This window comes from Lipotes vexillifer, unplaced genomic scaffold, assembly GCF_000442215.2.
Source record: "Lipotes vexillifer unplaced genomic scaffold, Lipotes_vexillifer_v1.1 scaffold1335, whole genome shotgun sequence".
NCBI classification, from domain to species: domain Eukaryota; kingdom Metazoa; phylum Chordata; class Mammalia; order Artiodactyla; family Lipotidae; genus Lipotes; species Lipotes vexillifer.
The window spans coordinates 89,947-116,058 of NW_006770293.1; the positions used below are offsets into that span (position 1 = coordinate 89,947).

Below are 26,112 nucleotides of genomic sequence, written 5' to 3' on the forward strand. Positions count from 1 at the left end.
TGTCTTTGAACTTCAGTTTCCTTATCTATGAAATGGGGATCATAATATCAACCTTAGTGTTGTAAGCAGTGAGATTCATCCCATTTCTCCATAGCTGTTTGACACACAGTTTGACTAAATAAATACTTGTTCAACTAAACACCATTACTACTTATCAAGAAATGAATATTCTCAACATCAATTAATCAAAGAAGTCAGAAAAAATGAGGCAGTTGTTCTTATTGCAAAGTTGTCTAAATTTCTAAACTTGTGTAATGAACAATAACAAAAAACCACTTGGTTATTAAGTGGCTGTATGAAAATGTTTGTGCATGATGGGAAGGCCTCTGGAATTTTTTTTTTAAGTCCACAATTTTTCAAAATCCATTACAATTCCCAGATAATGAGATTAACTGGTATTTAGTTTCTTGGACTCTCCCTTTCTGCATTAAAAAAAAATGTGTATTTGACCAATCATAGTTGCTATTTGTTTGCACTTCTAATGCAACTCTCCTTCCCCACCCATAAATGAAGAGGAGTTCATCCTCCACAAGATACTTGTGTATAGCAGCACAAGGCAAAAACTAACACAGAAAATACCGAAGTCCCCACTTTTCACTTTGTGGATGTGTGAAGAGCACTTCTTTTACTGGAGGGTCTCCCCCTAGCAAGGCAACAGCAGCTGTTGGGTCAGAGCCCAGCTCTACTACTGACTGGGAAGTTCCGAGGCACATCAATCTTTCTGTGCCTTAGTGTCTGCCTCATACGTAAAACTGAGCTAATAATAGTACTACCTCATGGGTGTATTAAATGACTCATACCCGTGAATTGTTAGGATAATACCTGACACACAGCAAGCACGCAGTGATAACTCCTGTTACAAAGCCTGTATCTCCTAGCCCAGTTATAAATGATACTGGGATTGGATGCCACCAGAGGGAGGAAAAGAATCTCTTGAGCTGGCTGAGCAGCGACTGCTGAGTGGAGGGATCCTTCTCAAACCCCCCTGTTCTCTAAACACACTTAAAACTTATCAACAGCCTTGGCCAACCACCAGTAATGCCTAGTAACACATACAGTCACATGCCCTTCCCCCTTCCTCTTTGATAAACTGCTAACTCTTCCTGATTGAGGACTTAAGTTCAGATGGGACCTCCTTTAAGAAGCATTCCAGTCAGATCCAAGAGGTGGGGGTGAAGCAGAATATCAGAAATGGAAAAGGGCCAATGAAGGAGAAGTAACTAGGTTATAAATATTGGACATAATTAAAGAATCTTACTGAATTATATATATTTTCTGCTCTTCTTCCTCACTGGCTCTGGATAAACGAGAGAAAGGAAACTAGTGTTTCTTGAGAGTCAATGACATGCCAGTCTCTGTGCTAGGTGCTTTACATACACTAATTCATGTGATCCTCACAACAACCCTCTGAGACCTGTGAGAATTCTCTTCTTTTGGTGTGGAACTAGAAAAAGGTTACATAATTTGCCTAAAATCACTGTTAAATGACTTCAGTGTGCTGATAAATTGAGTCTAAATCCAGCTCTGTTTTTCTTGCAAAGAAGATGCTCTTTCCAACCTAGCACACTGTCTACAATTACTTTGCTGTCTTCAAGTGAGTGTTGAACCAAAGATCTAAAGATAAACATGTATAATCAACAGTTGACTATTTCACTCTCTCCATCTCATCAACTATATACCATTTTTCTTTGCAGTTTTACCAAGATGTGAGCTATTGATATCCCTACAGTCTCTTGAAATTAAACAGATGTCTCTCCAAACACCAGACATATACCAGCAAATAACCATTCCTTTGGTACACACACTCCAATATATGACTAGCTCATCATCACATCACAAGGAGAAAATGAACCAGGGCACATTATACACAGGGAAAAAAAGCACCTAAATTTCAGCTGTAACAAAGAGAACATTTAAGGATGTTACAGAAAAGTCAGAGAAAGACCAATATGCTTTCTTGGCTTCAATGCATTCTAGAAATGGCCCAAGGTGAGCAGTCACCTGGTACTGGACACTGGGTTTGACAACTGTCTCTAACAGAGATATGTTTTCATGCATCTAAAAATAAATCCAAGGTCAACTTGGATTAATTAATCTCTTCCTCTAAAATACATTCAGGTTTACCACAACAAGAGAGGCTTGAGGTGAGGCTAGTGGTAAATATGAGAAAGGTCCTGTTTATTACAGAATACAGTCACTGAATCAATAGCCAGACTAAGTTAAAGGCTCTCGCTTACCAAACTCTTGTTACTTATTTGACAAATATCTATTGAACACAAAAAAGTGCTTAGTAAATACAGACAAGCTATAACCCCTCTTTCTAACAAACCCACAATCTAGCTGGGATAAATGTTGTTTAAATAATCAACTACAGTAAAGTGTGGTAAGTTCTAGTATGCATGCAGTATGAATAAGGACTCCCACAGGAGTGCAAAGGAGTAACTGTTGCTTCCTGGAGCAGTCAAGAGGCTTCACATGTGTGTGTGTTGGCAAACACAACAATAATGACAACATGAGATCTGAACCTGACCTCAGCAAAGGCATGGAATTAAGGCAGTGGTACACAGCAAAGTCCAAGAATGGAACAGTGTTTGTTGTGGCTGGAATGTACATCAAACAGCTGCAAACTCAAATGCTTCCAGGGTTCAAATAAATGGCAAAAAAGAGGCAAAGCAAACCTGGTAAGTAGCAAATGACACTGCCTCAGTGTCTGAAGGACATGAGGAGGTTGCAGTCAACTGGAATAGGCTTGCCTAGTCAAGAAAAGCAGAGGCTATGATCCTCAGCCAATTGCTGCTGCACAGAAACGGATGCATCCAAGGCTTCTGATTTTTCAAGTGAAGGCAGAAATCCATATTTCCATCCTAATTTTAGAAGTTCATCCTGATTTGAAATGTTTATCCAACAACAAAGTTGTTTTAAAAACAATTTTTAAAACATTATACAAGCCAAAACGAAATAAACATGTGGGCTGGCTTCAGCCTGGTGGCTGAGAGTCTACAACCTCTGATGCTGAATATAAAAGCAGAGGAGGGCTTCCCTGGTGGCGCAGTGGTTGAGAGTCTGCCTGCCGATGCAGGGGACACGGGTTCAGGCTCCGGTCCGGGAAGATCCCACATGCCGTGGAGCGGCTGCGCCCGTGAGTCATGGCCACTGAGCCTGCGCATCCGGAGCCTGTGCTCCGCAATGGGAGAGGCCACAGCAGTGAGAGGCCCGCGTACCGCAAAAAAAAAAAAAAAAAAAGTACAGGAAAAAGCTGGTAATACAGCCTGGGGACAGATCGTGAAGGCCCTTGAATACCATGCCAAGGATAATGACTCTACCTTGTCCCTCTAAGCATCATGAAACAAGGGGATACATATTTCAGAAAAGCATCTTTCAAACTGTGTTTCTAAGAAGTGTTTGAAACGACTGACTAGTGGCATGACGGACATGGATTACAGAAGAGAGGCCGAAAACGGAGTAGACCAACTATGAGGTAATAATATTTGTCCAGATGAGAAATAAGAAATGAAGAGATAAGAGAGAGCTCAGTGATGGACTGAGAGCAAGCATTGTGAGAAAGAGGGAAGAACAACAACAACAAAAAGATGGAAGCACTGACTTGGAGATAGAGTGCGGGACAGAGCACTACTCAGTCAGGACTCCACTACTATGGACTTCTCTCTTGCTTTTTGTTTCTGCCATGGATTTTCATTAATCAGAATTACAGTATCACCCCTCTCCCAAACCAAATATGGCTATTACTGCAGCACACTTTAAAAAAATATTAGTTTCTCTCTAAGTAAATAAACAGGGAGGCTGTGATGGTTACTTTTGGTTAAACTACGGTTAAACTTGACTTGCTACAGGGTGCACAGATTAAACATTACTAAACATGATTTCTGAGTGTATTAGTGAGGGTGTCTTCAGATGAGATTAACAATTGAATCTGAAGACTCAGTAGACTGCCCTCCCCAATGTGGGTAAACATCAATCTGTTGAGGACCTGAACAGAACAAAAGGAGGAAAACAGGAGAATTTACTCCTTTTTTGATTCCTCTGTCTGCTTGAGTTGGGACACCTCATCTTATCTTCTCCAGCTTTCAGACTGGGATTTACACCACTGGCTCCCCTGCTTCTCAATCCTTCAGACTCAAACTGAATTAAATCACTGGCTTTTCTGGGTCCCCAGCTTGCAGAAAGCAGACTGTGGGACTTCTCAGCCTCCATAATCATGTGAGCCAATTCATCATAATGAATCTCGTTTTATGTATACATATACATAAAATCTCTATTGGTTGTTGCTGTGGAGAACCCTGACTAATACAGATGATTTTCAAACATCTAAGGAATTCAGCACACTAATGAGAGCATGAATTCAGTTTGGTTAAAAAGAAAAAATATATATCCCCAGAATAAAGGTCACCTGCAGTTACAGAATACATTCTTAAGGGAATGCCTAGGATTTTGGCATGATCTATCACAAAGACACTGGCATTTCTGAAATTGTTCTTAAACTGCCAGCTTTCTTCAATTGGCTCTTATATGTATATTTTCTACAAAAACAATTTAAAAAGTATAGCATTTTCATGAAATGACTGCTTTTTCCTAATACTTTTAACTTTCTTTCCTTAGCAAAATTCACCACTGTGTTCTTCAGTTCACAAGTTTAGCAGAACACTCTTATGTTAGTCAGTCTGCATTTTCAGGTATCTTTTTTTATCACATCAGAAACTCACTTCCATATTTTTACCAATAATACAATATACAACCTGAGTAATATATGACACCGCATTAAACTATACTGTCGCTGCCCCCAAAAAGTGAAATTGAAAACTACTTCCATGAAGATATAGGTTAAGATAAAATCAAGTTGCTTCTGTATACACGCACAGTTGCATCAGAATTCAAACCTTAGATGTCAGCAATTCATGTGAGTGAGCTTAACCATTTGATCTTCTGCCTGGGTTCTCCTGGGTCTATCAAGATAAAACTACATGATGAGGAGATTTAGCAAAGCCTACAGTGCACTGCCCAGAAAGACAAGAAACAGGGAAATGGAGAGAAGAACTTGGAAGACTGCAGGAAGAAGGCTGATTGGGCTAGCATATATGAATGGGCAAAAGCTGATGATCTGAAATGACAGCCTTTGACACTTTCAAATTCATACTGTTTCTTCTCTACAAGAGCATCATTTGTCTCCCCCTGCAGTTAGTTACGTATTGGCTCAATTATATATTTCTGTGTGCCAGAACATACACAATATAGCTCTGTTAGGCAAAAAAATAACTTGATGGATTCACATGGTGCTACTTTGTACCTTAATGTTGATGAAAACTACTATAGGGTAATGGAATGGAGAATGAAAGAGGGGCTAACAACAGATAAATGCCCTTAACTTTAAGTTTATGCCTAAACTTATGCCTTTAAGTTTCTGCCACAAACTTAAGTTATGCCATAAACTTAGACATAGCCTTATAATTAAGAAATATATATATCAGTGGACTAACTGAGTGAAACAGAAAATAGAAACTATTTCACATTAAATCTTCAAATCAGGTTACCTTTTCTACTGGTCTAAACAGGGAAAAGTGCTATTAACCTATTATGACAGTATATTAAGGACAATGCCAAGAGGAACACAAGGAAATTGGCATGTCCCCTTTGGCAACACTATTCTCCATGAAGAGATTGTTTCTCACTCAACTGTAAGCTTCCTGAGTAAAGGAAACAGGTATTATTCACCTTTTTATCCCCCACAGTACTTAGAACAGCTTCAGGTAGGAGGAGGCCCTCGGTAATGGCTACTGAACTTATAATTAAAATTCTCTAAGAAACAAAGTTCTTATTCAAAATTAGCTACCAGATATACTGAGCACTTTTGAAGGTACTGCTGTATGTGGGAAGGGGAAGGAGCTTTACAGAAACAGTCAAGAATATGGTCTTGGATGAGCACTCTCCAAAAAAGTGAGAACTCAGATCCTATGTTTACCTAAAAAGTAAACTGAATTTGTGTACATGGAGGCTTAACATCACATACAGGGGGAAAACAAGGAAAAGACACCAGGTGGGATGAATAGGGATTGTCTGATGCAGCAAAGAACTACCTCAGAGAAGCAGAAAAAATGAAGAAATAGGATGGTTTTCTTTTGCTCATTTCAGCATAGGAACAGAACACAGTGGGCCAGAGCTTACTTGGGAGTCAAAGTACAACAGCACCATCATAAACCACTGACCTGGTTCACAGTATAACTACCACCATCACACCTTGGTTATCTCATTTGGACTGCTACTAAATGAGTTCTATTGCTCATAACGTACTAAAGGATTAGAAACCAGAGAATCAGAGCTTGTAGGGACTAGAGTTCACTTCACAGATTTTCAAACTGTTTTTAGCCATGCGATGCTTTCTTCAAATATCTTACAAATGACCCCAATACATTAAAAAAAAAAAAAATCTGTTTGCAGTAGAGGGCCTGGCACCCTGCTTTAGGCACCTTCCACAGAATCATCATGGATGCAAAATTAGAAAACGAGCGATGAGTCCAAGCTCCTCAGTTGACAGAAACGTTAAACGCCTGCCCAGGCAGTGAATGAAAAAGCCAGAACTAGAATCCAGGAATGGCAACATCAGAGAGGGCTCTTCCCACTATATCTCATGGTGCTTCTAAAAGTCAAAGAAAGAGGATAGACTCCATACTTACCATCTTTGTTCAGCCATTGCTTTCTTGTTCTGTACAAAAGGAGTTTGTTGTGGACATACGGTAAAAGGAACTTGACACACCAGCTCTCCACGCCAAGTTTGTTTTCAACCAGGACTATGGGACTCCGATTATACCTAGCTTCAGGACATGGGATCAGGCCAATTTCATCTCTTAATATGTAAAACATAAAAAAGAATTAAAGATAAGAATACTAGCCTTTTCAAAAATTTTCATATCCTACAGAATATTAAAAAAACTGTACATATTTCCCTTTCTTAAAAATATTTAGCTCACCACTGGATTGGTAGAAATAATAATCTTTTAAAAGTTTGATAATACTGATAAGAGTATGGAAAAATTAGTATGCTGTACTTGCTGTTACAGGAATGAAAATTGGTCTAATCTTTGAATAGAAATTTGAAAATGTCTGTCAATTTTTAAAGTACATATACCCTTTGACCCAGTGATTCTACTGTTCAGAAATTATCCTGTGCCAAAATATATGAATTCATTGGATATTCATGGCAACAGTGCAACAATCTGGAAATACTCTGAATGTGTATCAAACAATGTAAGACTGGTAAAATAAATGTGGTTCATCCATGTGATAAAGCTGAAAAAAAAATAATGAGGTAAATCTGCATATGCTGGTATGGAAAGGGTGCCAACATACATAAAACAAAAAAAGCAAAATGCCAAATACAGTGTACAGCACAAAGCCCTTTGTATAATCTTTTTTTTTTTTTAAGGGCAAAGTCCTAGTCTTTTTCTTTTCCTTTTTTTTTTTTTTTTTTTGGCTATTCTGGGTCTTCATTGCGGTGTGTGGGCTCTTAGTTGTGGGCTTCTCTATAGTTGTTGTGCATGGGCTCTAGAGCACATGGGTTTAGTTGTTTAGTTGCCCCGCTGCACGTGGGATCTTAGTTCCCCAACCAGGGATCAAACCCGTGTCCCCTGCATTGGAAGGCAGATTTTTAACCACTGGAACACCAGGGAAGTCCCTGTATAATCTTTTAAAAAGATATATAGATGCACTAAAAAATTTCTTGAAAGGATACCAAGAACCTTTTGGGGAGAGGATTTATTTTTATACAGTTTAAATTTTCTAGTTACTTGTACATATTATTTATGATTATAAAAATGTCAAAAATGTATTTATGTTTGCCTGCTAATAAATATATGTAGACCAGATTATTAATAAAATTATATTATCAGTGAGACTGTGGACCATATTTTCTTTTCTTTTTTATAATTCTTTATACATTTCTAAAATAAATAACATGTTAATATGTAAATATTGTTAAAACACAAAATACACTTCAGGATTTGACCATTTTCATCTGTGGTGGCTTCTATATCCCTTAACCCACCTCAACTTAAGTTGAAAATTTACATTACAGGCAAAAAATAGAACTACCATATGACCCAGCAATCCCACTACTAGGCATATATCCTGAGAAAACCGCAATTCAAAAAGATACATGTACCACAATGTTCACTGCAGCACTATTTACAATAGCCAGAACATGGAAGCAACCTAAATGTCCATCGACAGATGAATGGATAAAGACAATGTGGTACATATATACAAGGAATATTACTCAGCCATAAAAAAAGAATAAAATTAGGTCATTTGTAGAGATGTGGATGGACCTAGAGTCTGTCATACAGAGTGAAGTAAGTCAAAAAGAGAAAAACAAATATTGTATATTAACGCATACATGTGGAATCTAGAAAAAGGGTACAGGTGAACCTATTTGCAGGGCAGGAATAGAAATGCAGATGTAGAGAATGGACACGTGGACACAGTGGGGGAAGGGAAGGGTGGGGTGAATTGGGAGATTAGGATTGACATATATACGCTACCATTTGTACAATAGATAGCTAGTGGGAACCTGCTGTATAGCACAGGGAGCTCAGCTAGATGCTCTCTGATGACCTAGATGGGTGGGATGGGGGTGGGGTGGGAGGGAGGTCCAAGAGGGAGGGGATATATGTACACATATAGCTGATCCACTTTGTTGTACAGCAGAAACTAACACAACATTGTAAAGCAATTATACTCCAATAAAAAAAAAAGAAAATTTACATTACAGGCAGAGATTTAATAAACAATACATAGGGCAGTTGACTTACACAGTAAATGAACCAGCAAACACAAAAATATTTTTGTAAAACCTGCACTCATTCCTTTCAGCTATAAAGAATTTACAGTTCTTGTCTATGTGAAACATCCTTTCTCAAATAGTATGTTCTTCCATTAATTAAGGAATAACTTACAAGAAACCTTTTAACAAGAGCAGTTGACATAAAATATTTTTAGAGCATCTAAGCAGATTTTTTAAAAATGTGTTTTTAAAAAACAGAATAAAGAACTGGTTTTCAGAGCTTGTGTGTGACAGCATCTATTATGCCCTTGAATTCCCCTGCCAAGACAGTATGCTGGCTGACAAATGCAAAGAGGAAAACTGTTCAATTACAGATTATAAGAAAAGCACTCTTTATCTGTTAGGCCACCATCACAAACTGGTGGGAGGCTGCAGAACTAAAATAAAATCCGTCCTGGAAACTCTAAACTGGATAGCTCAGAAGTAACCTACTTTTTACTGATCGCTTCATTAGTGACACAGGGATATATCAATAAAAGAGGGTATTCTAGGGGTTGCAAGTCACTAACCGTTCTTTTGAGTTGATTTAACTCCCAAGTAGACTTTGGGACCTAAGGCTTTTTGTCCCGACAACTGACTCAGTTGACTCAGAGGTGTTTTGATACACCATGCCAGTACTATCTAAACATTTCCTGAGTACTACAATGAATGGGATACTGTGTTAGGTTCTGAAAATGCAAAAATGAATAAAACAAGGTGGTCCCAGACTACACAAAGCTGCTGGTTTTGCTGGGGAGTTGCGTCAATATCTAAAACAAAATGTTAACACTTTGCCACTCTAGTAATATAAATGAAGTTCTTAGGAAGAATGGGGCAATGCTGAGAGAGCATCTGAGTCCAATGCCCAGTATTTCAAAATATATTTTTGTATTTGGTGATATGAATTCTAATCTAATTTAACACACTATTAGGACAACTAGCCACGTCTAGATCTATAACTGACTAAATACATGTCTGAATTGCTGGTATTTTCTGGTGTTCAGGTATTACTATGTAAAACAATGTTTTAAGAAAACTAGAATTATAGTTAAAAAATAATAAACTCAGTGTAATTATTTCAAGAAAGTCTGTGTTCTGAGATCTAACAACCACCTACAATACTACAAAGAACTGCAAAAGTCAACAATATGAATGTTAGAGTAACAAGAATAAAAGAATCCTAGCTTCTGAGTATAGTCCATTGTGGGGGGAGGACTTTTTACTTAAATTCACAATTTAAAAACGTGCCTTGCTCACTATTTACACCACACATAAAATGCCCAACTAATAATCTGGTACCTAAATGAAAGTACAGAACCATCTGCACAAATAACAACACACTGCGTTAGTTGGCTATTATCCTTCCAAGAAATAATTTTAAAAAACAAGAATGCCTTGGATATAGCAGGTGCTCAATAACTCCTACTGGAACGCTGATTATCAGTGCACTTCAGTGATAATCAAATAGTTTTCAAAGAATATCACTTCTTGACTCTCCAAAAGAACATTACCGCTGATTTCCTTCTAATGCAGTGGGTCCAAATCCTAGCTTTGTCAATATGATATAGATATATCTCTCTATATATGTATCGATATCTCTATCTCCTGCCACTTGGCCTCTGTAGACCTCAATTTCTTCATCTGTAAAATAGAGGAATTGCATTACATTTCTAAATAAGGGAAATGGACTGCTAGGTCTCATCCAGCTTTCAAATTTTATGACTGAGAAACCCAAAAGCTAATCTCATGTAAAGAGAATGAAAATGGTCATATCAGGGAATATGAAGCACTATGAAAAAAAAAGAAACATTAAAAGAGAGGTAGGAGGATGTAGAGACAAAAGCACTCAACCTTCTAAGGTTCAGGGTTCTAGTTAGTCTCTGTTCTACCACTGATCAATGTGAATTTGAATAGGCACTTGCCATCAGTATCCTCATCTGAAATACAGAAATAACAATGCCTTCCCTGCCAGTTATGAAAAGCAAATAATACAATGTAAAGACTGTGGTAAGCTACAAAGTACCAGGCGGAGATGAAGTATATTACCATTAATTCAGTTAAGAGCCTGCGGTCAACCAGAAAAGTTCCTTGGTTAACAGATAATGGGAAGCTAAAGCAAAGAAAGTTAAGCCTTTGTCAAGTTATTTGACCCTAAGATACAATGTTTTTCTGCTTCCTAAAAATATAACATGTACTTCATAAAGGTAGGTCAGTAAGATTCCAAATAACTGTGTTTGACTTCAGATTTCTCCTATGCCTAGTCCCTTAGGTCATAGTCCACTTTTTTTTCAGACAATTTAGAACAGAATTCCAGAATCATTTTGAAATTGGAAGGGACTTCATTCCTCCAGTCTCTCATTTTGTCAGATGAGGGAAATGAGATCCACTGAGGTTAAGGTGATTTACTCAAGGTCATAGTGCTAGTGGCTTAATTCAAAATCTGGATCTCCTACTATTTAGCCCAAAACTCTTGACACTAGTGGAAATAAAGACATCAGTGAAAGCAAGCAGGCTTTAGATTAACTCTTTTTAGAGTTCTAGCAAGATTTCTGGCTATTTAAATTCTAATTTCATACCCAAAGTTGGAAAATTCAGGGAAAAAAAACTAAAAGTCATTTGTCATCCCTCTACCACCACTAATGCTGGGTATGCATCCATTTTTTCTAAGTAGTTTACAAAAGTGGGGTTATATTGGACATACTCTTCTATAATCCTTTTCAAATTTTTATTTATTTATTTATTTGGCTGTGCCCCATGGCATGCGGGATCTTAGTTTCCTGACCGGGGATGGAACCCGTGCCCCCTGTGCTAGAAGCACGCAATCTTAACCACTGGACTGCCAGGGAAGCCCCTATAATTCTTTTTTTTTTTAATTTAACAATTCACATTAAACATTTTCTTATATAATTTTTGTATCATTCATGGTTACAATGAATGTGTTATAACATCAAATACATCTCCAGTTATTTCCTTATGAAATAGTCTCATAAGAGAAATTTCTGATTCTTTCACTGCCACCACATTCCATTCTTCTTTATTTTTAGGTTTCTGGCAATTTAGATTCCTGGTGCTTAACCAGGATACTCAAGTAAATATCTGCATTAACAAGGTCATGGGTTTTTACAAACATGAAAATTTGAGACAGCGATCAAGTTCCAATCTTTTCAATGAGAAACCACAGTGCTCACTTTGTAGGTTACCTTTGAAGGCTGCTCCAAAGGACCAGCAACATGGAATGAACCTACATATTTACTTAAAAAGATCATCCACAGCATGGTATATCTCCCTTAGCGCTTCACTTCACAACGGGGATCCACTAACTTCTAGATGAAGTTCAAGGTTCATACAACACGGATACTGACCTTGTTCCTCATGTTTAGACAGCTTCTCTTGTCTGTACTTTTCAGAAACATCAGTCTAACTGGAGTAGGTCCACTTATTTACAAAAGTAATATTGACCAGCTTCCTGTCAGGGAGGTAAGGATGGTCTCCAAATATTAAAACTGAACCCTGTAATGTGGAGTGACTGAAGAGAAAACAGCCCAAGATTCAGCAAATGGTACAAATCTTTTTAATCTAATAGTTATTTTTTTTCTTTCAAACTGGAATTCTTTCCAGAATGACCAAAAAGTTAGAAAAGTATCTAAAAGAACTGACCCTTGCATATTGTTAACTAAAACTTTACTGGTGATTAAGATATTTTAGAGACCTCATAAGCTTTCTCAATTCTGAAGATTACTAACTATCACTGAAATTATATTACTGACCCTATTTAGAAAACAGATACACAAATTACTATTGTTTACTGAGTGTTTATGATATGCAATGCTCTGTTTTAGGTTTTACATACACTATTTCATTTATTCCACACATTAATCTTATAAAGTAGGAATTTTAATTCCATTTTATAGATGAGGAAAAAGTCTTGTCTGAGACTGCTCAGCTAGTAAATGACAAGCCAAGGTTCAAACCCAGGACTGTGAGACTGCAAACCCAAACTTTTACAAGTATACTATTGTTCAAATAAATAGATAAAAATCAAGTGTAAGAAGTCAATTAAGATTCTATGCTTTCCTATTCTTCAGTTCAACTTGCAGACGATCTGAAACTGCCTTTCATTACTACTGCCTTACTCAAAAATTCTCACTGGGGCCTACCCACTGCCTAAGAAGTATATTTTCCCTGAGCCAACTCTTATCCAAGCCTCATGTCTCAATTTAATTGCTATTTCCTCAGGAAAACTATCTTGACCATCCATCCTTAATTAGTCCTCTCTGTTATTATTCTTTCAAACTATCCTTCTTATCCTTTGGGGCTCTTTTCATAATTTGTGTGTTGATTTGTTTAAAGTTCCACTGGGCAGGGACCAAGTGTGGTGTGTTCATCAATCTATACCCCAATCCTAGCCCCATATACCTAGAGACCAGCATTGTATCTATCAAATAGAAACATTCTTTTGCTGAATGCACCGATGGAATGAATGAAATTAAGTCAGATAGTCAAGGACTTCCATAATCTGTCCCTACTTTATCTTTTCAATCACATTTTGTTATTTTTTAGTCCATTCACTGCTTCTTGTAGAGGTCTCCAAGACTGTAAATCCTACCTTGTCTTCACAGTGCCACTCAAAAACCCACCTCCCCTAAGAGCACTAGCCCAGACATACCCAGCTTCCCTTTTAACTACTAATAGACTCACGTACGACTTGCTTACCATACTGCTAGTCTAGCCCTTATTATAAACTGCTTTGCAGGGTAAATGCACTGTTCATACATACAAGTCTTAGGTCTCCATCTAGACCTGCACTGTGCAATACAGTGGTCACCAGGCATATGTGTCCATTATGTATAAATCAATTAAAATTAAATAAAACTTCAAATTTAGATCTTCTTTCGCACTAGCCACATTTCAAGCACTCAACAGCTATATATGGCTAGTGGTTACCATTTGGACAGGACAGATAAAGAACATTTCCAACATCACAGATATTTCTGAGGGCCTTGAGTACAAGAACTGTATTTTATACTTCTTCCTATTCCATACTGTGAAGATGGTAGCTACATAAACAGTGAGAGTTCAATAAATATTACAGAGTAATAAAAAATAATAACTTTCTGGATAAGAGAACTTTGACATGACCCTAATTACACTGTAAACAGCTGTCCTCCACACTAGCACAGCATCTGTACATTAAGCTAATACCTGTCGCTGGGTCAAGCCTTCAGTTATTTTTCCAAAGTATTCTCTAGGAGTCAACCACACAAACAACATTTGCATGGTATTTTTCAGTTTATAAAGTGCTTCACATTCATCATTCAGTTGGCCAATATATTTCCTAAGGAACACAGGGATTCAGGTTAAGTCTACTATTTACCTAGTGGCAACTAAGTGCAAGACACTGTGTGAGGTGATTTTCCTATGCTTTCATCAGCCTCTAGAGCCCATGCTCCGCAACAAGAGAAGCCACCGCAATGAGAAGCCCGCGCACTGCAACAAAGAATAGCCCCCACTCACCACAACTAGAGAAAGCCTGTGTGCAGCAACAAAGATCCAACGCAGTCAAAAATAAATAAATTAAATCAATAAATTTTAAAAAAAAAGAGAGAAAGTAGAAACAGGCTGAGAAAGGGTAACCTATCCATACCCACCAGTAACAAAACCCACATTTCACCCATTATATCTTCAACTCCTACTGGCTAGAAATTTCCAGAGACAAAGTCAATATATTTACTGTAGTAGATGCTGGCTAATAAAATTATGATCTATCTTGTATTTGTAGAAAAGAGGAAAACAAAAAGAATAAAAAACTTTCTTTTATAATACTGAAAAGTGTAATTAGGTACTAACTTTGAAGGTAAATGATGCCTTTTTCTTTTAACTAGAAATAGAGCATATATATTTTGGAAGTAAAAGGGTTAGATGAAGGGAGGAAGTATGAGCAATTTTGAAAAGTCCAAATTATAAGACATTTTTAAAGACGCATTGTAATATTACTGGAGATACTGTTACTGTAGGGAATATGTACTAAAATACAGCTGAAAATTAATATTAAACAATGAGTTAAGCTATTTAAAATTTTCAGATCTATATCATTATTTCATATTTTTTCAAATGCTCAAATTATTTCAAACTTTAAAAAATACTGAATGACCCAAATGTTTATTAATAATTATAAGTTATGCACTGGCACAGAGCACATTGATGAGATCTCATAAAAAATGCGATTGGGGGGGGCATTAAAGTCCTTTATGAGTTTCAATAAATATGATCCAGAAGAACTGGGATGTGTTCCAAACTGCACTGTGTCAACCTGCCAGGCCAATGAACACTCAAATTCAAGTTTTTTCAAATATGAAATACTGATGCTTTTCTAGTCTACTTCAAAGAAGACAAACTAAGATGATTACTGTACTTATTAGACTTCTTTCTAACCTCCTCAATTTCTTTAAGAAAAATAACCCCAAATGATGAGAAAATAGTCATTTCATTTGTCCAACTTTTTTTTTTTGAGAATGTCTCTTATTTGCACTAAAGCTCTCATTCTCAAAAGGGGACTGAAAGACTGATACACAACAAGGCATCAAAGCATTCTTTAGAAGGCCCAGTGCCCACTATGGTTACTGCCAGGAAATCATTCCAAACACTCTCATTCTGAAAAAGGCAGCAGTCACAAGGGGAAAGGAAGTGGACGCTGTCAGAGGTGGCAGGTGTGTTTTGAGGCCAGCAGTGTCTTGTTTTTAATGAGGCACAGTTGCAGGTCTCCAACTGTGTGGCACGAGGGAGCAAGACATCTGAGGGCATCACCTTGAAGGAAAAGAACACTTCATTTAGATGGTTTGGCACCTCTTTTCAGCGGAAAACCTTAAGAAGTTAGAATGCTTAAAAAGAATAATTCATGCGTTCCAGTTTAAAGAATAAAATATTTTTTAAAACAACAAAACTCCATAAGCAATTAGGTAAAGTGAAAACAATGTAAAACTGGATTCCATGTTTCTTTCTCTTGAGGGGAGGAGGGATGAAGGGAGGAAGGATAGGAAAATAGCTACACTCTTGCTTCTTCCTTACTCTTTTGTACAATGTGTAGATATATCTCTCCTTTAATAGCTTCTTTTCCGTTACATAAAAGCAGAAGTATCAGACAGAATACAGTCTCTTACCGGATCTTCCCGGAGTACTCCAAGTAAAATGGAAAGGAAGGAGGGAAAGATAACATGTGTCAGTTCTGTGGTGTCCTACTTAAAGAGGGCAGCAGCGTTTGAATAAAAAAAGAATTAATATGCTCCCTGTAACTATGAATCAGCTAATGCTAAAAAGTGTCGAGGTTTCATCTGCTTCCCACCAGACCCAACCTGTGTCTACAGAAGCTACTCTCTTGAGAATGCCCTGTTCACCTTCAAAACAAAATGTTTCATCGAAGTTCCTCTACGATTTTGGGACAGGTGAGGCGAAAGTCAAAAGCAGCCTCAAGCTACCTTCGGCTAGTAAACTGAGGGGGTTTTGGCCCGTGGAGAATAAGATGATCAGTAACCCCTTCTTACCAAGGTCCGGGATGAACCTCAAAAGAGTTGTGTTAACAAAGCACATACAGACCCACACCGTGTACCTTAAACGGATGTGGGACGTGGACACACGGGTGAAGTCTTTCGAGTTTCGTGAACTCCTGGGAAAGGGGTGGGAGGGAGGAGAACCAAACAGAGTCGCAACGTTTTGATTTTCCGAGGTCACTTCTAAGGACTCGCCCGAGAGCTTGTTCCGGTAGCGGAAAGCTGGCCCCGCGGCGGCCGACAACTATCGGGGCCCGACCCGGCTCCGTCGGCTCTTGTGAGCAGCGCGCGGGTCAAGACCTGCAGTCCGAGGTCGGCTCGAGGCTTGGCCCCGCCCCCTCCCGCCCCCGACGACCCCCGGAGGCGGCGGAGGCGGGGGCACCGCCGGCGCGCGACTCACATGTGCGGGTTCCTCCTGAAGGCGTTGGTGATGTCCTTCACCACCCGCTGAACCAGCACCGCCACCTCCTCGCTCGTCTCGGCCATGTTGGCGGCGTCCGCGGCAGCTCGGGAGCGCCTCCGGGAAAGCGCCGAGCCACCCGCGGGAGTTCCCGGGGAGCGCGCGCGTGTGCGCCGGTTTGGCCGCGCCCCTGCCCCCGCCGTGGAGGCCGCCGCCGAGCACTTCCGGGTCAGCCCGCGGTCGGTCGGTGTGTGGTCCCTGACGAGGCTGAGGCTGGCACCTTGGTCCCTCACTTCCTCTCGTAAGCGAGTTTCTAAGCGCCTGAGAAGATGCTGCACACTCATTTGCAGTTACCTCAGGTCGCTGTATTACACATTTTATTTTAGTTTCTGGTCTACTGGGGACCGAGGAGGGAGGGGTCCTAAGGTCACTCCCAGAGCCGGGGTCTGGCCTGAATACCCCGCCCAGAGCACCCGTCCTCAGCTGTTCTGGAAAGGAGCCAGTGCCAGAATGCTCTTGGAGGAAGGTTTAACCGAGACTGAAGATCCTCTTAAGCAGTTAGTCCCTTGGCGCTCTGAGAGCTTGTTCCCTGTATTTTCTTAGTTGGAGAGATGAGGCCGTCCAGAGACGCCCCTGACGGAATGAGGCCCAGTCGGACCGTATTCGTGACTTAAAGCTTTTGTACCTGCGTGCCAATTTCGGCCACTAAGCAGACGCTTTCAAAAAGTTAATTTAAAAAATTTAATAAATGGATTAAAGGAAGGAAAAGGAAAGGAAAGGAAAAGTTATTTGCTCTCTCCATATAGGGAGTAGAAGTACAGAGGTATTTTTTAGATTTTCTACATCGAGTGTACCTTGCTTTGCACGTCATTTGGTGTCCTATGAACGTTGCGTGTTAGTTTTGGAGTTAAAAAACCAAGTCCCTGGCAAGGTTTGCTCTTAATAGCTATTTGCCTTGCTACAAATAATTTTTATAAGAAAAACTGGCTTTCTAGTCCATTTGGATTTTGAAATGCTGTAATTCAAATTTTCATGTATCAAATTTTCTTTCAACCTCTGTTAGAAAAAATCCGGCTGCTTTTGTTTCTTTTTACTTAATCCTTGAAGTCTTTTAGAAACTTTTTTTTTTAAAGCAAACTCAATGTTTAATATAAACATATGTAGAGCATTTGAAGTAGGGTTGATGATTGTGAAAGTAAAAACCATCCACTGGATGCAAAATTACAAAGCAGTGAATGAGAAATATAAATTATATTCAGTGGTCGGTACTCCCTATGGGTACTTTTAGAAAGGCTACACCTGCTGTATGGACTTTGGCCTTCTGGTTTTAAAAGAAATGAGCTAGAAGTTTCATAAAATTATAGAAAAGCAAGATGGACAGGTTTAATTTAGTAAAGTCAAACAAACCTTAACATATTGACAAGTTCTCAAATGAGTCAGTGGAGTGAATTTGTGTTTAGATTCCAGGGCCAAAGACAACTTCAAATGTCCTAATTAGTCTCAAAATGTAGTCAGTTCTGAAATGGTTTCTGATAAGTCTTCTTCCTATTCTATTAATCAGAGCCTTGCATCCTTTCCTGATAAAAGTGGGAGATAAGTCCTGACTTCTGGGGCAGAGCTTAAAGAACACACTCAGAAATATGACATTTTTTTCAAAGAATTTATTTTTATCTTAAAAATTAGTGTGATTTTTGTATTTCACTCTAATATATTTAACAGGAAAAAAAACAGCAACAGCAAACTTTATTCCCAAATCTTGAAGTGAAATTGATGGGAAGAAAACATCCTATATGATTCGGTATGTCCCCTTCCAACACACACACAGACACAGACACACACTACCTTCATTTGAAAGGTGTGAACTATATGTCTCATGTTTCTTCTAAGAGTTCACAAATTGTTTCACCCAATTATTAAAGATCTGCTATGTTTAGAACTTGAATTTTTTATAGTTAGAGCATACTAGGACTGTGACCCAATCCCCTTATTTTGCTGATAAGGAAGCTGAGGTTCAAAGGAGAATTGAAATTCATGTGACTTTAATAATGATATGTTTATAAGAATAGGATATGATGAATTTAGCATGATTTTGTTGAAGGATTCAAAGATTTATGTTCAGGGATCTGCAAAATACACTTACTAATAATGGAATATTTTAAATAGCTTAAATGCCCAACTTTGGGGATTGATTAAATTACAGTAAATCTATATGATAAAATACTGTTTAGTCATTTAAAAGCTCATTGTAACTAGGAGAATATGTAGCAAATGCTTAGGAGGAAGTATATTTATAGGAGAATTTATTTTCTAAGTAACACAAACAAAATGTAATTTTTGTAATATAAGAAGTTTTTTAAAGTATATGTTAATAAAAACATGGATATATTTATTTGTTAATTAGCCAACTCTTATGCATAATAATTTTCTTAGAGATTGATTTTTAAGCAACCATAACTCGCTTAAAATTTAATCTCCCCAAAATCATGCCTTTCATATTTTAGAAGACTATCTGACAGTCCTGTGAATGTATTTGACAGTCCTCCCATACCCTCCCCCAAATCATTCCTTTCATATTTTAGAAGACTATTTGATGATGGAGGAAAAGGTAGATATATAATGACAAAAACAAGGACCAAAACAGCATATAAGACAATTATATATGTAACCGAGAAGGACCCCATGGGGCCTTCCCAGGACAGGCCTTCCCCCATATCCTCTGCTTTAGCTCCTCTATGAAGTACCTAGATAGTAGTATTTGATGCAAATTTCCTGAGTTGTTTTCCAGATGTGAACATCCCCCACCCCCCTCACCAAGTGGAAGAAACTACTTGACCTTGAGCACATAGCCCCAGGCCTCCTGGAGTTTAAGGACTGATAATGTTAACCCTTGTGACACCACCCTGCTACCTCACCGTCAGCCAATCAGAGAACAATGCATAAGCTGATCACATACCCTGCAACCCCCCCTCCCTCACCTGGCTTTTAAAAGTGCTTTGCAGAAACCCTTTGGGGAGCTCAGGGCTTTTTAGGGCCTGAGCCACCTCATCTCCTTGCATGGCCTTGCAGTAAACCTTTCTCTGCTCCACACTCCGAAGTTTCAGTTTGTTTGGCCTCACTGTGCATTGAGCCCACGAACTTGCATTAACATATATATATGTTGACAAAAAATTATTCAATAGTTGATCTAAGAAAGAAATGGAAAATTTTATTCAAGCCAACCTGAGGATTATAACCCAAGAGATAGTCTTTCAGAAAGCTCTGAGAACTGTTCCACTTATTAGAGTTCAATGCACAGTTATATAAGTTTTTGAGACAAGGTGTGATACGTCAAATAATGTATCGTTGACAGTTTACACAATCCAGATGTACACATACAAAGTGAGTAGTGGGTTATCATGGCCCCTTACAAGATTAAGAAGGAAGGTTATTTTCTTTCTGAAGGAGTTGTGACTCTTTGTGAGGTTAAGAAGGAACATTATCTCCTAAGGAGATCTGGCTAACAAATTCACAACACATGCTAAAGGGGAGGGAGGAAGACCAACCAGGCAAAGAAAAATTTTATGTTTAAACTTTTCTCATCTTGCCATAAAAAATGAATTTTATTTCATCATATACAAAACAAATTGTACATAATATAAATATATATATAAGTATTAGACTGGGATAGTATAAACTAAAATGTTAACAATGGTTATCTCCATATGATAGAACTACTAGAGATTATTAAGACCTATAAATATACATTCTTTGTATTACTCTGGTTGTTCCAAACTTTCTACAATGAAAAACCTAATGTATGTGTTGAGGGCACTGGTGGGAAGAAAGACACCAAGGTGGTTTTAATGACAGACCTAGTACAGTTGACTCTTGAACAACGTGAGAGTTCAGGGAGCTGACCCTCCATACAGTCAAAAATCTGAGTATAATTTACAGTCAGCCCTCCACATCCCTGGTTCCAATTCCTCCTTTTCTGTGGTTCAGTATCTGGGGATTCAGCCAAACCTGGATCACAGTACTGTAGTATTTACTATTGAAAAAAAAATTTGTGTATAAGTGGACCTGTACAGTTTAAACTCTTGTTGTAAAATGGTACAGATGAACCTGTTTGCAGGCTGAAATAGAGACACAGATGTCGAGAAAAAACGTATGGACACCAAGGGGGGAAAGCGGTGTGGGGTGGTGGGATGAATTGGGAGGTTGAGATTGACATCTATACACTAATATGTATAAAATAGATAACTAATAAGAACCTGCTGTATAAAAAATAAAATAAAATCAATAAACTGCAAAAAAGATAACTCTTATTGTTCAAGGGTCAACTGTAATTACCTTTGTGCAGAGTTGTAGATGACCTTATAATCTGTTTTCATCTTTGCTCTGTATTATTCCACTTTTATCACTATGATGTGTCATTTATTTACTCCATTATTTGGATTGAAGTCCATTTTACTATGGTAACATTATGCAAGATAGAGTGTAAATAGTACTAAACATGTTTTTACCATGTGCTATTATTACAAAAACAACAAGTTTATTTCCTCCATTAAAATAATTAAGTGCTCAATTTTAAGTGCTTTATTATAAAATTACCATTGTGACTAAATATATACTTATAGTATACCAAACCTCAACCTTAATCACTCCTAAAATTTAAAATCAAAGAACTTACAAAGAAATAGGAGAAGGGAAATATAATACTAGTCAAGAAGTCACAATATCAATGTCTTTTTATGAATTCTTAAGAAAAATCAGTAGGAGTAATGTTATCTGTAAAGTTTTTATTAAAAACCATTTCAAGAAAAGGAATAGAAATTAATAAATGAATTTAAAAAGACGTACATTAAACTTAGGGGAGTTTTGGTATACATTTTGCCTCAGTGTGTGTAGGTTTATTTTTCCAAATACAAAACTTCATGTATGATCAAGAACTATTTTTTTTTAAGTCACAAAATCATGAATTGCAAATGACATCTATCCTTGTTCTTAGTTGATATATCTAGTACTTCATTATTCTTTTCTATTGTTACTATTTATTTATAATTATAGTATCATTGATTTACAATATTGTGTTAGTTTTGGGTGTACAGCAAAGTGATTCAGTTATATATATACATATATATATATTTTTTTCAGATTATTTTTCATTATAGGTTATTATAAGATATTGAATATTGTTCCCTGTAACACTTCACTATTATAATTGTTGAGATAAAGATAAGAAAATGCATGTGATAGCACCTTTAAACTGGGAAGCACTATACAAATTATTACTTATTTCTATGAGTTGACACAACATCCTTACAGGTAAATCTGTATTAAAACACAATAGTAAACTAAGATGAAGCTTAATACTAACTTTCACAATGAAACTCTATTGTTTAATATTCTAAAGAGAATTATACTGCTATTACAATTAATTTCCTAATCAAAACATGAACTTTTTTTAACCAGACAAAGTAGGTAAATGTTATAAAGATGCTTATCATGACAGTGACTTTAAATGATCAGTTAGTACTGATGTTGGAATCCATGATGATAGAGGAATGAAGATACTATTTGCATAATATGGTTTTTGTTGCTGAGTAACTGGTGTTTTATTTTTCTTGACATTTGATAGTTCCAAACTGTCATCCTTTTCCTTTATCCTCTTCTCCCTACCACAGAGGCCCAGGAAACCCATGATGTAATCTTCAGAAAAGAACAAGAGAAAATGTCTGGAGAGAAAAAGAGCCAATCCAGGCCTTGCATGTGGAAACAGCTAGGGAGATGGGTATGTCTCTATGATGGATTCAATGTTTCTCATGTACTGAAGATGTCAAATTTTTCTAGGAATTTCTTAGTAATATGCCATTTAGTGGATGACTAAGGGAAAGAAGTATCCTAATATGAGTACATTCTTAAGGAGTTATTTTTTTGCTTTGCATTTTTCTTATTCTTCAGTGTAAATATGACAATCATGTAATAGACTTAGGTTAAAAAATCATAACTGAAAATTTAGGAAAGTAGTAAAAGCTTCATTTTTACTACCAAAGAGGTTTAGTTGAGACTTCTTTGGTAACTGCCTAAAAGTAAGACAGAGCTATATCTCCTCTTCTTTCATCTCACTTCTTAAGCTAATTTTTCAACTCAGAAATTTTGTAATAAAAATATACCATATTTCTCAGTTTATTCCTATTTCCATGTTTTAAGCCACCTCTGACACTTATCCAAATTAACAACAGGCCAAAATCACCCATAGGAAATGATGAACTTTCTTTGTTGAATGTTGAATTATGCCCTAACTTGTAGTATAGTATTTATAGAGACTGACAGTCTGAGTTTTAGGAAGGAATGCCAAAGAGTAACTCCCCAATTAACATCTTCTGGCTTTAGGCGCTTGAATTTCTATGGTAAGTCTGCAAAATCACCATCAGTGTGCAAAAAAGAACAGTGCAAAATGTTGTGTATTGGGTTCATAGGAGGAGAAGGTTAAATACCACCTCTGAGGGATGAGACTCCAAGTAATTGTACTTATTTATTCCACAAATTTTAATGAATGTTACTGTGTTTAAGACATTGTGCTTGCTGCTAGGTATACGGTGGTGAGAAAAACAGACATTATTCTTGCCTTCTTGTAGGACTTACCATCTAATGGAAGAAATACACAATATTCAAGTAAACAGAAAAATGTATAATGAAAAATTGTAATACATGACACAAAAGGTAAAAGCAAGGCACCATGCTAGATGATAACAGTGTGGAGTAAGAGCAGAGCTTTAGATGGTGTGGTCAGGGAAACCTATTCCAGGTGGTGATAGTTAAGCTGAGACCTGAAAGACAAGAAGGAACCAGCCCTGTGACAAGCAGGGGAAGAGCCTCATCACTAATGGAAACAGTATGTGTGAAGTCCTTAAGAAGAGAGTTTACATAGCATGTCTCAGAAATTGAAAGAAGGCCAAGCTAATAACTTTTACTGACCTGAAAGTGTTTGTAAAGTGATTTCAGATTTAGTATTGCTTTCACCTGGATGTCAGCTATAAGCATGATTGCTTAGTTCCAATTTTTCTTACTTTCTGTATCCTCGTTTTTCTTTTTTGTACCACACTGAACAGCTCACCAAGGACAGCTCATGTCACATGGTTACGTGGTGTCTTATGGTCAGGTATTTAGTCATGAAGCCCAGTAGCAAACCCAGAACTGTTTCTCAAAAGGCTAATATTTATCAATAGTAGAGGACAGGCTTTTTTCAAAACCCTAAGAGTGTTGCCATGACATTTTAAAAAAAAATTTTGCTACCACTGGATCTTCTTGGTCATATGGCCCAAAATCAGCTTGCATGGAAGCTCTGGGATCCACTCAAAACTATGAGTTACTCCGTCAATTATTCCAACTAGAGCATTTGTATAGACTACATATTGCCTCCTGAATCTAAAGTGGCCCATTGTCTCTCAGTGGTAGAGTGTACAAGATGAAACAACTTGTCCTTCAGTTGATAGAAATATTGTGACATGCCCCAGACTACTGGACTCTTAGAAGCTTCACTATCATGACAGGCCCCTGAATGTTTTAAGAACTTATCTAGCATCCTCTGTCATGTATGTGTTTTGCCAAGGCATGTAGCATATTTGTTACTTACTACACATGAAGTCAAATACCTAAAAGGAAAAAAGGACTAGAGCTCTCATTATATACTCAAGACTCTTGTATTTTTTCCTTGTAGCATATGTTAAATGCAATTAACAGTTGTCTAATTAGTTCAATATCTTTATCATTCTATAGAATGTAACTCCACAAGGGCTAGAACCCTATTTTTCCTGTTCAGTGCTGTGTATCTGTACCTTGCCTTGCATATAATGGGCTCTCAATTAATATGTAAATGTATGGATAGATGAATGAAAGAAAAGAAATGGAAAAAAATAAGAAAGGATAGAATAGCCAACATGTAGCATAGATAAAGAAGCTGTAGAGGAACTCACCTAGGAATTTAGTTGGAGGCTGAATCGTGAGGAAACTTGAGACCATATTTTGGCAGTTGAAATTTTTCTGAAAGGGTTGCAGGGAGCCATTGAAGGGGTTTATGCTTCTCTGTTGAAATCCATCCATTTTTCAAGGGTGCTCTCCTTTATATTATGTTTAGTTATACATACATACATAAATTGAGCACACACATGTATCTACACATGCACAGTTTTGAGTTTCATCACATAATAAAATGAGGGAATCCATTTCATCTTTGTTTTCCTAGTACCTGGCATATTACCTGAACATAGTAAGCACTTCAGCATTTGTCAAATGAATGAATAAAGGCCCAGTTCAAATGCCACTTCTCTACTTTAATTAAATTACCTCTTAGAATTAACTCATTTACAAGAACAGTTATGCTATCTGACCCCCTTAAAAATCTCAGTGTGCTGTGGACCTGCTCTTAGGGTAAAGAGGTCTATGGCATAGGTTTGCATAATTACTCTTATTTAAACAGGTTATTTTATTAAAGAGTTTATTTTATTTGCACAGTAAGTTATTAAACAGTATTAATTATTTACCAGTATTTTATTTAAACAATACATTTGTGTCTTGTTACTTTAAAGTGGTGACAAAACAAGTTTCTTTCAGATTTTACTTTTGCATTATATACAAAGGAACTATTAACTTTTTCCTTGTTTTTAAGGGACCGTATATTTTATAGATAGGATTAATGTGGATTTTTTTGTTTCTGGCCTTTACTTGTACGTTTGCCAAGTTTATGAAGTCTATTGTCATTCGGCACAATCATTCATTTGAAGTGTACATAAAAAAGAAATTTGGTAAAGCCACAAATCATTAGTTGATGGATTTTTAATTAAAAAAGAAAGTAAGGTGTTTAACTCTAAGAAATTTCAACATACAACCACATTGACAGCAGAGATTTCTATCTAGATTCATACAACAGTCTTACTGAGATGTTTTTGGATTTGTTACATGTAAGTCACTAATCACAAATAAAGCAAAAGTTGATTTTTGTGTGTGTATTATGACAACATATTTTATTTGCAGGTAAGATTTTTAAAAACATTTTTTCATTTTTTTATTGAGATATAATTGTCATATAGCACTGTATAAGTTTAAGGTGTACAACATAATGATTTGACTTACATACATCATGAAGTGATTACTACAGTAGGTTTAGTGAACATCCATCATCTCAGATAGACACAAAATTAAAGAAATAGAAAAAAAAGTCTTTTTCCTTTTGATGAGAACACTTAGGATTTACTCTTTTAACAACTTTCATTTATAACATACAGCAGTGTTAATTATCTTTATCAAATTGTACATTACATCCCAAATATTTATTTTATAACTGGAACTTTGTACTTTTG

General features: G+C 37.2%; 1 protein-coding gene across 1 annotated transcript in view; it reads right to left on the minus strand.

Moving 5' to 3' along the window:
- The window catches only part of PTAR1 (protein prenyltransferase alpha subunit repeat containing 1), a 38,906-nt gene extending 22,046 nt beyond the window's left edge, over positions 1–16,860 (minus strand). Inside the window, exons 1-2 of the mRNA XM_007446053.1 lie at positions 16,775–16,860; positions 6,687–6,856 (exon numbers count right to left, since the gene is read on the minus strand). Coding sequence (XP_007446115.1) covers positions 6,687–6,856; positions 16,775–16,860 — 256 coding nt within the window. The remainder of the gene's footprint in view (positions 1–6,686; positions 6,857–16,774) is intronic.
- Positions 16,861–26,112: the final 9,252 nt, after the last annotated feature.